Below are 15,155 nucleotides of genomic sequence, written 5' to 3'. Positions count from 1 at the left end.
AACACACTACCTTTTTTGTCCTGAAAATGTTAATTACGTTAGTAAAATGGATTCCAAAACCTATCTAAATATCTCTGTGTCCTTGATGTGACTTAAATTCACCCTTTATGAAAAAATGTGACAAAATGTAATTTTCAAGGCAAGTGCAGGTAACCAGAAATATCTTCTGTATAAAACCACTTGGAGTTTAGGACCAATTACCGAAAACCCATTCAGAAAAAAAAAAGTCTTAATCATGCATTTGAAGAACCATGACACATGATATTGTTGATGCTTAGGCATACCATTCCCATCAAATTTCCCATCAAACTGATGGTAACAGGACGGCCCTCCACTTACTGGGCTCTATTAACAAACATTGTTCCCAAAACAGTGCTTTTAGGTAAAGTTTCTCAAATGTCTGCACTTGCTTTAAAAATGACAACATCTCAATATTTCATTATGTTTTGGAAACAAAAGGTAAAAACATTTACATAAGACTGTTTAGGATTTGGTGGAATGCATGGTGAGGATTTTGTATGGAGTCAGGGTTCCATTAGGAATAAGACGTTTTGTTTTTGTCTTACGTTACAAAATATGGCAAATAGGTAAAATGATAAATTTGGTGAAATGTTTCCTCTAACATCGCTGCACAAGTTGTGGGTTTCACATATGATCATTTATTCAATCTTTTCCAAAGAATGTAATGTTAACAGATATGGAAGAATATTAGGCAGCTGTGACAGATGAGTTACTCTCCGCTATTAGAGAAACTATCCTCATTAGCTGGATATATTCAAAACACTATTTTTTTCCCTGAAACCAAACCAACAGAATATCACACTAAAATCAAATTCCAACGACCTCCTCACCTCAAATTCCTTGGCAAAAGTGTTTGTAGTGTGGAGCTCCATCACGTTCTTTACAAACTGCTTCACTGTCAGAGGCTCGTGACCATCTGGAACAAAGGTGAATGACAAAGGCTACTCACATATGGCTCTCCTGGTATCTCTCCTTCACCTTCTGCTTGCGTGAGTGCACGAATGCGTGCGTGCATGTATGTGCATGCAGGTGTACATTACCTGTTGCCAGCAGCAGAGGTGTCAATGGGGCAGATATGACTTTAGGGGATGCACTGTCATCTGGATAGAAATTAGCTGTCTGGAAACATTTTCTGCTCAAGGATACCAAAAGAAGATATGTGATATAGATTCTTATATATACAGTACAAAAATATTTGTATAATATTTGTATGTGCATTTACCTCCAGTAGATGAGTATTCCCACCAGTATAAGCAGACAAAGGATGGTGAGCGTGGAGACAACAGCCAGCGGAACAACTGTCCTTCTCTCCCTCTCCACTCCTCCGACCAGCCCGACATGAGACTCATGGCTGCTGTTGCTTCCCTCTGACAGAGAGCATCGAGGATTGATTTTTTTTTTTCTTTTCCAGTCACCATACATACAGTATACATTGAATTTACCTGCAATGGATTTATCATTAATGGCCAAAGAGCTCATTCTTTATTTCTTATCAACGACAACAGTTTCAATTCTTTCCTTCCATCTTTCATCATACTCCAAACTGCTTTTGTGTCTCTTCCACCCACCGGATCTCCACGCTCTCACTGTCATTAATTTTCTACTTAAGCTTTCTACTCCTCCGCTGCGCAGCTCTTTTTCCCACTCCTGCTAGCTATTTGGTCAACTGAGCCATCTGTGGCCAATTCATGTTCCGCCAGTAGACTTTCACTACTGTGTCATCTATCTAGAAAACTACATCGTCACCCTCTTAAAGTAATCGACAAAGTCATTTTTTTTACAATTTTTTTTTTTTTTTTTTGGCCTAAATCATCTCCTCATGATGCTGACCACCTCTGGCAAAATTCCCTATATCATCAGTTAAACAGATTGTGCCATTCTACCCCTTTAGTAGAAATTGCTTATGTCAAGAGTGTCAAACGGTTCAGTTTTTTGTGTTTCCTGAAAAATCTGACACAAATTACTTAGGCGATTTTTTTAAGAGGGTGACAACATTTAAACTGAGGGTAGTACAAAGGTCAGTTTGGTTTGGATTGTAGTAGCCTGATTGGGCCTGCTACCATGAATTTCAAGTATGATACAGAAGATGAGAAGCTGGGTTAGCCCCCCTGCTTTTTGTTGAGGAGATTTGGGAAAAGACACTCAGTCTCTCTAGAATCCTTCCAACTTCTTCTTCTCCTTTAGGCTTTTCCCTTCAGGGGTCGCCACAGTGAATCAACCTTCTCCATCTAACCCTATTCTCTGTATCATCCTCTCTCACACCAACTACCTTCATATCCTCACTCACTACGTCCATGAATCTTCTCTTTGGTCTTCCTCTAGACCTCCTGTCTGGCTGCTCCAATTCCAGCATCCGTCTACCAATATATTAATTATCCCCTCTAGAAATAGATGTATTTCTATTTCCCTCGACTTTGTCATAATAACGAATCTGACATCAGATTTCTGCAATAGAGCTATATATCTGTCTTACTGTGTTGTAGCGATTTTTCAAGAGCTGAAAATTCATGTTCAGAATTTTATTTTCAACATCCAGAAACATGACTGAAAATTACACATTTTTAATAATACTATATGGCGGCACAGTTAATGCTTCAGCCTCAGAGCACAAAGGACCCTGGTTCGATTCCAGCAAGGGGACCTTTCTATGCATGTTCTCCGCATGTCCTGCCTCTTTCCCGATGACAGCAGGGATAGGTTCCAGCAACCCTTAGTGCATGATAATTGATAAACTATGGATTATATTATATTTAGTCTTTAACTCATCATTTCTTTTCTTCAGGAAAGTGACTTTCAAAAAATATTTTCAAAGGAAATTAGTTAACTCAATGGTTTGGGTTTTTCCTGAAATTTGGCAAGAAATGGCTTTAAAATCATTAAGAAAGTAAGATTGTGGTAAGACACTGAATGCCGTGACTGGTTTCTGAAGCTTTTGAAGGTTAAATTAATGCTAATCATGACAAAATGTACCAGTACAAATGTACTATCTGATACTAGATGTAAGGACATATAAATATTGGGACTTTCAAATATTGGGATGTGCATTTTTTTCTCACATTACCCAGCACTAGTTGTCACTGTCTCAGTGAAAGAAACCAAACTAATAAAATTCTGAAAGTGCTGCAGCGCGAACTTGTCCTCATGATTAACAATGCAGAGCAAAAACTGTTGGTGATTGGGATAGAGATTTCTGGATTGACTACCTGTCTCCATCAGATAGTCAAACAAAGATGAGAGTTTGACTGCTCCAAGCAAAGCCAGGCGGAAAATTCTTACAAATTGAGGCAGAAGTTAGCACCTATACTAGACAGTACAGATAATATGATCACTGTGTGTAGTGAAAGAGGACATTGAGTTAGTTTGTGTGACAGAAGAAGATACAGAGGATAGGGTTAGATGGAGGATGTTGATTCATTGTGCTGACCCAATAAGGCATAGATGTCAAACTCTGGCCCGGGGGTGAAATTTGGCCAGCACTGTTATTACATTTTGCCCGCAATATCATACCAAATGACTATTAGAGCCGGCCCACCGGTATAGCCTACAGTGCATGTATTGCTAATTCTACAAATCCCAGAATTCTCTGCTGGTGTTTTGGCATGAAAATCACAACAGGACCCATAAATGCCCTCTCCTCTGTTGACAGAAGTCATGGCGACCTTATCCTAATACTGGCACCCTGCCATTTAGGCAGAAAACAGGATTTTGCATGTGTGCAATATTAAGTTATATATTGTATAATATTAAGCTATGCATGTTCCATATTTAGTTTTTAAGCAAAATGCGTTTGGGTCCTTATGAAAAGGTTCATTGTTATATCTGGAGGAAGATTTTTTTCAATAAATATCAATGTTGGCCCGTGACTTTGCCCCAATTTTGAATTTTGGCCTATTGTGTATTGAGTTTGACACCCCTGCCTTAAGGGAAAAGCCAAAAGGAAAAGAAGAAGAAAATTTGAATTAAACAACAAAATTGCCAGATGAACTGAAACAAATTAGGTAATCTCAATTTGGAATATGAGAAAAAGAAAAAATCAGCCACCAGAGTGCGCCCTTCAGCTAGAAAAGAATTGAGCAGCTAGGTATTCTAAGGCACAACACTGATCTAAAGCAGTTTCAAGTAGCAATAAAGCTCTGAAAACAATGATCAAATGCAGGGCTGCTAAGACACTCAATCATATTTAATTCTGAAGGATGAGTGTAGAAATATGCCGGTTATCGGCCCAATGAGAAAGGCCCCATCATCCCTTTTAACCCAGCCACCATCATCATTACCACCTCACTGGTATTGAAAATGCCAGCATGGGGATGCCGCACAGCAGTGTTTGAAAGACCAGGATCAGTCCATTATAGGAGCCATACAATACATTCACATTAACTCCACGCTGCACACAGGCCCCACCAAACCACATTTGAGGTTGTGCTGTGTTTGACTTAATCCATTTATAAAACCAATAACGTAACATTTCGGTATTTTCTGTGCTGTATGTGGAAAAATATAAACATGTGAGCGATTTTACAATTTTCTAGATTAAATTGGGACAGGGACCATTTAGGGCTTGTGATATTAGTTACCAATGATCAAATGAGGGATTTTTTTTAATGGTGACTGTAGTCATGCATTGCAGAAGAGGAGCCTTCAAGACAGTCCTTGACATTTAAAAATAAAGGTGGGCAGAGGATAACTGGTTTGACAATAAAGCCAAGGAGAAATATTGAAATGTATAATAATGACATTATTAAATGAAAGACAACTGGAGAGTATAAATTACAGTTTCAAGGAATATGGATGGATTTTGGTATGTGAAAGGCATGGCTGCCCAGCTGGACATTTATGATCTGGACTACTGACATTCAGCAACAAAAGTGATCAACTTCTGCAGCTCATGGCCTCAGGATTTATTGAGATAACTTGGTCTTTATGTCAAACTCTTAACATTCACAAGTGCCAGTTTCCTGATAGAAGATGGGAGCCTTGAGTTGATTTTATTCGGCAGAGATGTCAACATATTGGGATCCAAGAGTCTAAGATGGTCCATTGCACAGAGGAAACCTTGATTGCAGGAAAACAAATCTGCATTTCAAAATGTCCTGTGAATCAGGGCTCTGTACTGTGCTCTGTGTTGGGGAGACTGGCAGGCGGAACCCCAGAATCATTTGCGGCTACATTGAACTTTGGGAGCCTCTCATGGTTCTGTGTTGGACAACTCTATTGTATGAATAGTTGCAGGAACCTGCACCTTTAGTTGTTGAAACGGCCGTGCACCCTTAGTTTAACTGTTGGCATTGTGAGATGCTGCCTTGGGTTCTCTCTACTTGTGTGGTTGAATTAAAACCCTCTTCTAAAGAGCAATATCCCATGAGTGAAGCATCCTTGACTCCATTCTTCACATTGCAAAACCCTGACTCGACACCGTACGATGGACTATTACAAACAATACATCCAGTAGATAATGGTATGGAAAATCTTGACAAATCGAATGAATGCCCCCAAAAATGCCGGGAGCTCTTCGGAGTTTTGGAGACTTCATAACCTTTCAAAAATCACCACATTCTGAACTATAATATCATGGCATCAGCGTATGGGAGTCATAGTGATGGCAAATTTTAGAGTCAGAATCAGAAATATTTTACTGATCTGGTAGGAAACTGTGTGATCCCAAAAGCTCCACACAGGAAGAAATAAAAATAAACAAGATGAGATGAACAAATAAATAAGTAAAGATAATAAAATATGAGTGGTGTCAGGGTTTAAGATAAATAAATTACAAGAGCAAAATTCAACCACATGGATAGTGAGATAAGATGAGATAATGTAATGTTATTACTGGACTGCGTTAAACAGTCTGATCGCCACAGACAAGAATGATCTCCTGTGACATTTGATAGTACAACCCGGTGGAATCAGTCTACTGCCGAATGAACTCCTGTAATTGGTCAGCATGTCACAGAGAGGGTGAGAAATGTTGCTGAGAATTGCACTCATCTTGGAAATCATTCGCCTCTCAGACACCTCAATGAGAGTCCAGCTCCAACCCCCATAACCTTGCTAGCCTTACGGATTACTTTATTAAGTCTGTTGGTATCAGCCAGCCTCAGGCGTCTGCCCCAGCATACAACAGAGTAAAAGATGTTGGTGCCCACAACAGACTCATAAAACATCTTGACCATTGTCCGAGAGATGTCAAAGGACCTCAGCTGCTTCAGGATGTAGGCTGCATTAGAGTTTTTTATCCCTCTCAGTTTGCACGCCCAGATATTTGTAGTCTTTAAAAATTTTGACGCATAAAACTAGATAGGTGTGCAGAGGAAGAATAGAACAAATTTACACTATATTCTTCATTACAGCATATTTGTATTCCTCCTTTAAACGCTTTGTAAATTTGAGTATGCTACCATGAAATGCAAGCCAAAGCTTTAATTGTAATCTTTATTAGCTTTAATTTCATATCGTCCCGACCTTTTTAGCTTTAATGGCAAACTGTAAAAAGACAACGAAGGGTGAAAGTAATAGAGCCATTGATTCAGTGTATAACGCATTTGAAAGGTTTGAGGATAATTTAAGTAGAGTCAAAGCTGTAGTAGATGTGGTTCATCTTACCATTGAACATGGGTTGGGTGGTGTGCATCAGCACCCTGAGGAGAGAGGAGGAGGTGAAGGACTTGTAGACTGAATCTGCCAGGGTGTTGCTGGCAGTCACCATCCTCTCAGTGATCCAGACGGAGGTAGGTGGTGAGGAAAAGGAGGTGATGGTTTCTGGTACATGTTTGTTCACAGGTTCATCACCGTCCTCATGAATCTGTGTGGTACCTTTGTCCTCGTTACGACCTGTGGATCAACGTGATGATAGGGGTATGAACATTTTTGGTATTCTCACTTGAGACAACATGAAACGCTGTAGTAGAATTGCTAGGATTAAACAAGGGACCACAAGAGTTGTGTGTGTGTGTGTGGGGGGGGGGAGGGGGGATCTCTGACCTGGCAGGGTCACACCAGAGCCTGTTCCAGAGGAGGTAGTGATGTCAAGTGGAGAGATGTTGAATGAGTCTTCATAGAAGATATCTGTTACTTGGATGTCCTCGACGGGTGGGGTGTAGAGGTCTGATTGTGGTGAGGGGACGTCACTTTCACTAGTGAGATCAGTTGGGCTTAGATCCTTTGGCTGCAATCAATAGAGCCGGCAAAGTGTTTTTAATGGGAAAACTCTCAAGACAAAACTTTAAAGTACCTTGATTTAAAAACCCAATGCAGAAGTAACCGAAACCACATTTAGTTGTCAGATATTTGGTAAAATTACTTTGAAGGGAACCAGAAGAGAAGTAAATAGGCAATTTAGGTCTGACCTGATGCGCTGACACTGACAATGACGCCTCCTCTGTAATTTGCCGGCGGATTGTTGGTTGGGTTGAAGTCCGAACAACTGGGAACAAGAAGCCTGGCTGCTCGGTAATCTCTGTTACCCAGATTGCACCATTGCCGTCAAAACCACCATTAGATATTGTTTGTTGTGGTGGGATCTCTTGGTCCTCTTCGATCCAGTTTTGGCTCATATCGACAGATTTCGATCGGTCCTTGCTTGGTTTCGTTTTTATATAGGGATTGAGTCGAGTTTTCTGCAGAACAGCAGAGTCAGAGGGAATTTTTGGGGTTGGACGAGTGCTCCGGGCAGGGAAGTTCTGGCTTGCTTGGGTTTGGTCCTTGGGTATGGCTTGGTGGGTTGGTTGGTTCTGGTAAACTCTGGTCTGCTCAGCAGGGATCTCCTCCACTGGGCTATGGTCGACAGGATTCAAATCCGCCTGGTTGCGATTGTCTGGCTTCTTCCATTTTGCTTTGGTCGAAATCTACCATTGGAAATAAAACTGTTAGTATGGCTCCTTTCTAGATTATACCCCTGCAGAGTTGCACACTGTTGTTACAGGACAGATCTATCCACTAGTCTCTGAAACAAAAACTACTTCTACATCTGAAACAGACTTTTACAATGGGGACAAAATGACTTGGGCTTACATAGCGTAGCATAATTATTTTTGAACAAAGTTTTACAACTCGTGGCCATCAATTAACCACAAGGAACACTCTTGACACTTTAGTCCTTGGACTGAAATTGTTTTCTACAGGTCTGCAACTACCTGCTACTCACTCCCATAGCATTCATGAGAACCAAAAAGCTCAATTAACTCGCCAACCTTCACTCAAGATCCCACTTTAATGAGAAGATACTGAAGGGATGTTGCAAATACACACAAAAGAAACCTTGCATTAAATGGACTATATCATAACAGGACCGTGTTAATCTTACTACTCAAACACTAAGACTTCATATGAAGTTTTTAGGTCATTACTTCATTAGTGGTCAAATTACGTGATAATAACGCATAAGGGAGACAGCAAACTTTAGCATAGCAAGATAAGAAATTATAATAGAAAATAATAAAATTAGCAGGAGGTTTGGTGAAACCACAGACTACGATCATCTTACCTCCTTGTTGCCTTTCAAGTTTTGTGAGACATCAGGGTCTGAGTCGTTTTCTTCAGAGAGGAACGACAAATACTTTACTGCTATTTTCAGGATTTCAAAAATGTACTTGTGTGTGTGTGGGTTGTGTTTGTGTGTGTGTACCAGGATCTTCTAATGGCATGTCCACTATAATCTGGTCACTCCACCGTCCCCTTAGACCGTTTGCACAAACCGCTATGACCTGAACCACGTAGCTACTGTTGGACAGCAAGTTCGGGATGATGGCGCCCTGCAAAGGTACAAAGAATGATTTATGTCTAGTGTAAAGTTTTTCTCCTCTCTATTCCTTCCTTCCATCTGTCCTTCCTCCTGTTATTTCTTTCATATCTAAAAAAGTCTTATTGAAGAATAAAAAGTATTTGCAAATAGATAAAATTATACAAAAAGTAGCCAAAATACAGAACTAAATAAATACATTAACAAATAGGAACAGGAATAGATGATCTGTGCTTGGTGTTTCAGGGTTAATTTGTTCCTATCCTGCTATATTCCAACCAAAGCTGAAAAAATGATCATGTCACCATTTCCGATTTTCTTGCAATAATACGGCACTCTGTTAACAAAGCTATTTGGTGCCACATTTTAATGAAAATGTGCGTTTTATGATTTGTGATTGCTTCTGACCTTCTCCAGCAGAGATACATCAGCTTGATATTACTTCATATCGTTGGCATAGTTTAATACATTTTCCAATATCTTGCTCCCAAGCCAGCAGGACAATCACGTTTATGAGAATCCACGTCCATAATTACATTATTGTAAATCGGTGCTCAGTCTGTTTCAGTGCTGCGCTGTTGCAGTAAAATGTGGATTCCAACTAGTTATTGAGGGGCAAGATCTCAAAGTTGAGGGGAGACAATGTCTAAACTGAAAATCTTTCCAGAAGCCTGAAGTTTTCATATTCTAATAATTTGAATAAAACCTTATCAGCGTTTACATTCAAAGTGGGTTTCTTAGGTGACTTGGGATTTAAAAGAAGAACCACAGAGCTTCTCCCCAATAATAACCAAATTAATAACCTAAATTAAAATTGTAATGACACAATACATAGAGCACCCTTTAACCTTTGTTAAAGATTAAAGATTGTTCGCAAAAATATTTACAGTCAAAAGTATAAACCCCTGACTTGAAAAAATTACAACTAGCTTTTCAAACTTAAAGGTTACATCATCACTGTCTCCCAGAAATAAGAATTGTCCCTTGAGCCCTTTGGTATCAGTCGTCTGCCTTTTTGCCTGAACTGTCTGAGAATTGAACGAATGTCAGGAAGGGATTGCTTTTTAACAGACAATTGAACAGTGTTACAAATCTAATGTTAGATGAGGGCAATCAGTGGCAGAGTACAATTTATGGTTAAGTACTGCCAAATTGATACATTTTTAAGAATATATAAAGTGGGAGAAAGTTGAGCCAGCACAATCATAGAACCGATATAATTAGGACCAAAGATAGAAGCTTAAAATATAATTATATAATAAAAATAATCAATGGTCCAAGGCCCCTTTTTAAGTATGGATTGTGCTTCCAAATTATTACACTGAGGTCTTTTCCAATCCATTGCAAATGGCTGGCCCTTTGTAGCACTTTCTTGATCTGGGTGTTTTGTCTGTAAAATCTGTTATCCAATCTGTTTGACAGCACTTAGGCAAGTAGTTTGCATCTACATTTCCTAATGAAATGGGGCTGGATCTCCTGCACCCGATGGGATTATTGTGGATTATTGTGGGCAAAGTTTTTTTTAGCTCATACCAGAAAGAATTGACTATGAAATTCAATCAGTAACAATCTGATAACTATCACCTCAAAAGTACAAGGTCTTCTCCCAATGAATGAATTTTAATTTATTATTATTTCACTATTGTGTAATTAATAAAATGTTAAAATACAACATACATTATTGTATAAAAAGATACCCTGAGACATTGGCACCCCATTAAAATATAATATATGCATAAACACACACATACACACACACACACACACACACACACACACACACACACACACACATACATGTATATTTATATTTATAAATCACACATCCCTGACGTTGATCGTCCAGGGCATGTTTCTCCTGAAAAATAAAATTTAAAAAAAAAGGTGAAAAAAAAGCATTAAGCGCAACAGTGGGCGAAAATAGTAGTTCGAAATTAATTTGCTCTTTGTTATATGAATAAATTAGTCTAAGCAGCTACATCGTCCTGTAATTAGTGCAATTGGACACATTATGTATTTCTCCTACTGAAGGCAGTTTCACTTTAAAACATGAGTAGTCGTTTAGCATAGAAGGTTACACTTTGGGAAAGACAAATACTTAAAAAGGCAAACAATGTTCCCTTAAAAAACAATTCTCCAAGAAGCTCCCATTGTAAAAGTAACAAATAATCTCATTGTAAAAGTAACAAATAATAAATGGGAGTGAAACGGTGATTTTAAAAAAGGAGTACGGTGGGATGTTATTTAATTTCGCTGTCATAGTTAAGCACCCATCACTGATGAGTGAACAGGGCCGCCCAAATAAAATACTATAAACTCGTATGCACAGTTATTGCTCCTGTGAGGATAATTATTAGAGTGTTTGTAACTACCAAAATTTTGTGCTACGCGCCCCAAGAGGGCGGGCCAGGAACATTCACTCACCAATCAAGTCGGCTTTTTAGCTACTTACAATCCTATTAACTAATTAAAAGTTTGGCTGGAATTAAAAGGATGAAACAGCTCAAATGAAATGTGGATCATCTCTGTTTTCTGTTTAAATTTTCAGTCCTCAGTGGCAGTGAGGCTAAATGTTCTCCAGCTCTGCAAACAGACTGACAGCTGAGGCTCACACTGGAGAAACTATCTAAGGCTTGTCTGACCCGACCAGCTTAGAAGAGGATCTACAAATATGATATTTGAGAAGATTGCTTATCATTCAGATGCTAAAATTAAATTGTCAGTAAAAACACATTTATTGTTAAACATCATCTTAAAATTGATGGAGCACCATAACTATTTTGTTTGAGTACAAAAATGGAGTGGCAACAAATCAGCTTCCTTTAATAATATTGAGGTTATATAATAAGGTTGATAATGAGGTTGTGTCTGCTCTACTTGCTCTATAGGTCAGGCGACTGTGTACATACATTTACATGTAAATACATTAAGGAAGCCCTGTGGCCTGTGAAAAGGCCAATATAGATTCTCAATACAATCAATGGATCACTTTAATTAATCTCTATTTCGGTCAACCTTTGCATGAAACGGGCACAGTGCACAAAGCAGAAGATGGATAGAAGTTCAACATTTGTTGCAGTTAAAGACACACCATTTCTACCCACTATGTACTTAAATGTCAAGTGTACATCTGTGAGCTGCAGATAGTGGCCTTTAAGTCAGGCTGAGATTATATGGATTTTTAAGGCATGTGTGGGTGTGGACAACTTTTAGGGTGATGTTTCCTTTTGTCTTGAATGAGACAGAGATATTTCATACCACATCCTGGTCCCCGTCTGTCCTGTACTCCTGCTTCCTCTGGTCTTGACCCTGCAGCCTTTCATAGGTAACAGTGTACCAATCAATAGTTGTGTCGTAAACCACGCGGGGACGTTCCCATGTCACAACAATGGTGGTGTCGTTCTGGGCGTCAGCTTGAACATTTTCTGGCTCAGAGCTGCAGGCTGGATTCAACGAATGACAAAAGATAAGCAGTTTTATATGAAAATGTAAATATATACGGATGAAAGGTGAGAAAAACTGACAAAGGAAGGCAGAAAGACAGCAACATAAAAAAAACTCAGCAGAAAATAGTACATTTGAGCATTTAAAAGTGTCTGCTGACTGTAAGTCGATGTTACCTGAATGCATTTTAAAATAAAATAAAAATTGTTGCTTGGAACATGAAGCTGGCAATAAGTGGGAAGTGATTGTCTGTGCGTATGAGTGTGTGTGTGTCTGCGCGCGTGAAATTTGTGAGGCAAAAGGGCCCTTTTCTGAATTTCTGAATACTTTATTTCAATTTCAAAAAGAGCTGCAAAATAAATTGCCTGTGCCGAGGGGAGATGGGGTGCTGAACTACAAAGTCAAGCCGTCTGGTGCGTTTTATTTGAGGATCGACTTTATGAAGATGGAGAGGAGAATGAACTACATCTTTTGATGATTATGAATAGGGTGACCTAAAAGGGGTTACTGAGAAAGAAGAACATGGGCAGTATCTGAGGTCATGGGGAAAAAAAAAAAGATTGAAAATGTTATATTTATAGGGATTCCTGTGAGGGGATTAGACTTTTCCTGCGATGCTGCCCAAAGTCGGGGATGAATTTAGATGAAATTTTGGGACATTGGGAGCAGAAGGATCACTGGGCAGAATCACTGATGAGGAAAATATATTCTTTCACAAAATCATGAGCCTGAGGTGACTGTATTCAGTACCAGTGATTAAGCCAATATCTATCTGCCTGGATCCTGGCTCTTTTGGGTTTTCTTTTCCATAACAGAGACCTATATTGAATCATACTGATGAGCAGGGTTAAAAATGTGATACAAAACACGACTAAGAAGTGTTATAAATTACTCTGAAGCCTAAACTGTAAGAAGTCACTATAGAGCATAGAAAAACAAGTCACTCCAAAGCTGCAGCCTTTCATAACCCTAAATCTTGTCTTGGCATTGCGACTCTAATGCCGCTGTGGCGACGTTCTTATTATGCTTTCAATGTTGGCGGTTGACATAGCGGAATGTAGCTTCGGAGTTGAAACATATAAATATTAAACACCTTTGCATTAAATTACGGAAATGCAGACCCAGAGGTCGGACAGAGGGAGGGTTTAGTGCGAATTTGGAACGTAGAAAAGTGAAGGAGGAGATTTTATATAGTCACGTGCAGCAAATGCTATGGGGGCCTGATCCTTGTCATTTAGTTCACAGGGTAGGGTGCCGCTCGACATACTTATGCAGAAGCATATTGGATTGATTTGATACAAAAGTATATTTCAGCCTCTAGTTTTTACACCAAACTGAGAATGTCCCCCTGATTTAGAAATGTTGACTTGTAATTGTTTAAATAAAGGATGTATAAATGTGTAAGTAACATTTTGTTGAGTGGGATGATGACATACTGGGTGTGGGCACGTCTTCCACTCCAGTGTACGAGGCAAACACCTGCCCCATGAACTGCTGCTGCTGCTCTCTGTAGTTGCTCTGCAGGTAATCGGTCAGCATCACGTACCCAGCCTGCTCCATGGTCATCACCTCGCAAAATACCTCCAGCTGGAAATACAAGCGGAGAAACACTAGCAGCTCAATTCAACTGAGCCCGTTACGGGAAACAAACTACGAGTAATGCGTGCCAGTGTGTAAAAGGCAAACAGAAAGTCAGAGCGCTGCTCTATTTTTGGTCTATTTTTGCAAATATGTCCCTGTGTAATGCCTTGTCACTCCCATTTCAATCATGCCAACACGGACATGCACAGACATGAACACAAGCACAAATAACACACACACACACAACAGATGTGATGACCTCAATAACTTGCCATGATTCTGCTGCATAATTAATTAAGGTAACAAAGATGATTTCATCCGAAGTCACTTCGTCAGAGGTCTATCATCGTTTTGAGCAGGAAGGCTGGTTCGTGTGTCCAAATCACTTTTTCGCTGGAAGCTCTTGTTGAATGTTGCATGACAAGCCTTTGTTACAAGATCGCAGAACTGCAAAACCCCTTATCTGCCAATTTAAAATTGAGCTGTCACTCTGCATCACTCCAGCATCATGTTTCACTTTTATTTTGTGCAGAGATGGAAAAGACTGCAGACCGAAAACAAGCATGAACTCCATGCAGGCCTTTTCAAACAGGATGTTCTGTATCACTCTTGATGCCTTTATAATAGAGCAAACAACCAAAACTGAAATTAATACAGACGTCTTTGTTTAATGATTTTGACTTTTAAAGGGCTTCTGTGTCTGAACATTATGAACAATAACAAATGAACATTTTCAGCAGAAGATCTTGCATCACATCTACTGATTCTCCAAGTTAACGCATGCTATCTTAATAGAAGACAAAATAGGATGTGATGTCTCTGCGGGTCTCTGCGGGTACAAAACGTAACAAAGCTGGGGGAAATATTTGGATACTGCTATAAGATGTTCTGAGCTGCCATGAAAGGCCTTAACCAGGCCACTGGGAGCAACTTGGGGCTCAGTATCTTGACCAAGGACACTTCTGAATGTAGACAGGAGGAGCCAGGAATTGAACCACCAACCTCCTAACTGAAGGGATGTCTACTCTAAATCACAGACACCCCAGACTTTACAATCACCCTGAGATTTTTCGATTCTGATTCTTCTCGCTCTGTATGGAATTCTAGTGATGTAATTTTGCTTAACCCAAGTGGGTCAGTGAGGAGTGTCTGCTTTGTGTGTTCAACCTACTGACCTGTTCTTGAGATATGGCCACTGTGTGCTTAAAGACGACCCATTCTACTGTCTCGGAGCACGGAGGGGTCGTCAGTGAGCCGTTGTAGATGTAATATTTATCCGTGTTATTGGGCAGCAAAGACCGCAAGGCGAAAGCTTCCATCGACCCGCTCTTACCTGGTAAGAAACAAGTCTATATTAGGAACAACAAAACATGAG

The 15,155-nt window shown here is 39.6% G+C and overlaps 1 protein-coding gene across 2 annotated transcripts in view; it reads right to left on the bottom strand.

The window, feature by feature from the left end:
• Positions 1-15,155, bottom strand: part of ptprz1b (protein tyrosine phosphatase receptor type Z1b) — a 76,919-nt gene that overhangs the window by 7,908 nt on the left and 53,856 nt on the right. For both annotated transcript variants that reach the window (XM_086146907.1, XM_086146908.1), the window contains exons 7-17: positions 14,956-15,113; positions 13,636-13,786; positions 12,014-12,198; positions 8,642-8,768; positions 8,501-8,550; positions 7,365-7,862; positions 7,000-7,183; positions 6,622-6,849; positions 1,244-1,388; positions 1,062-1,153; positions 852-937 (exon numbers count right to left, since the gene is read on the bottom strand). In XM_086146907.1, the coding sequence (XP_086003033.1) occupies positions 852-937; positions 1,062-1,153; positions 1,244-1,388; positions 6,622-6,849; positions 7,000-7,183; positions 7,365-7,862; positions 8,501-8,550; positions 8,642-8,768; positions 12,014-12,198; positions 13,636-13,786; positions 14,956-15,113 (1,904 nt within the window). The remainder of the gene's footprint in view (positions 1-851; positions 938-1,061; positions 1,154-1,243; positions 1,389-6,621; positions 6,850-6,999; positions 7,184-7,364; positions 7,863-8,500; positions 8,551-8,641; positions 8,769-12,013; positions 12,199-13,635; positions 13,787-14,955; positions 15,114-15,155) is intronic.

This window comes from Fistularia commersonii, chromosome 5 (assembly GCF_037954325.1).
Source record: "Fistularia commersonii isolate RoL2024-O1a breed Wild chromosome 5, RoL_Fcom_v1.0, whole genome shotgun sequence".
Classification (NCBI taxonomy): Eukaryota; Metazoa; Chordata; class Actinopteri; order Syngnathiformes; family Fistulariidae; genus Fistularia; species Fistularia commersonii.
Note: the sequence above shows the minus strand (reverse complement) of the source record. Positions and strands in the feature narration are given on the sequence as shown.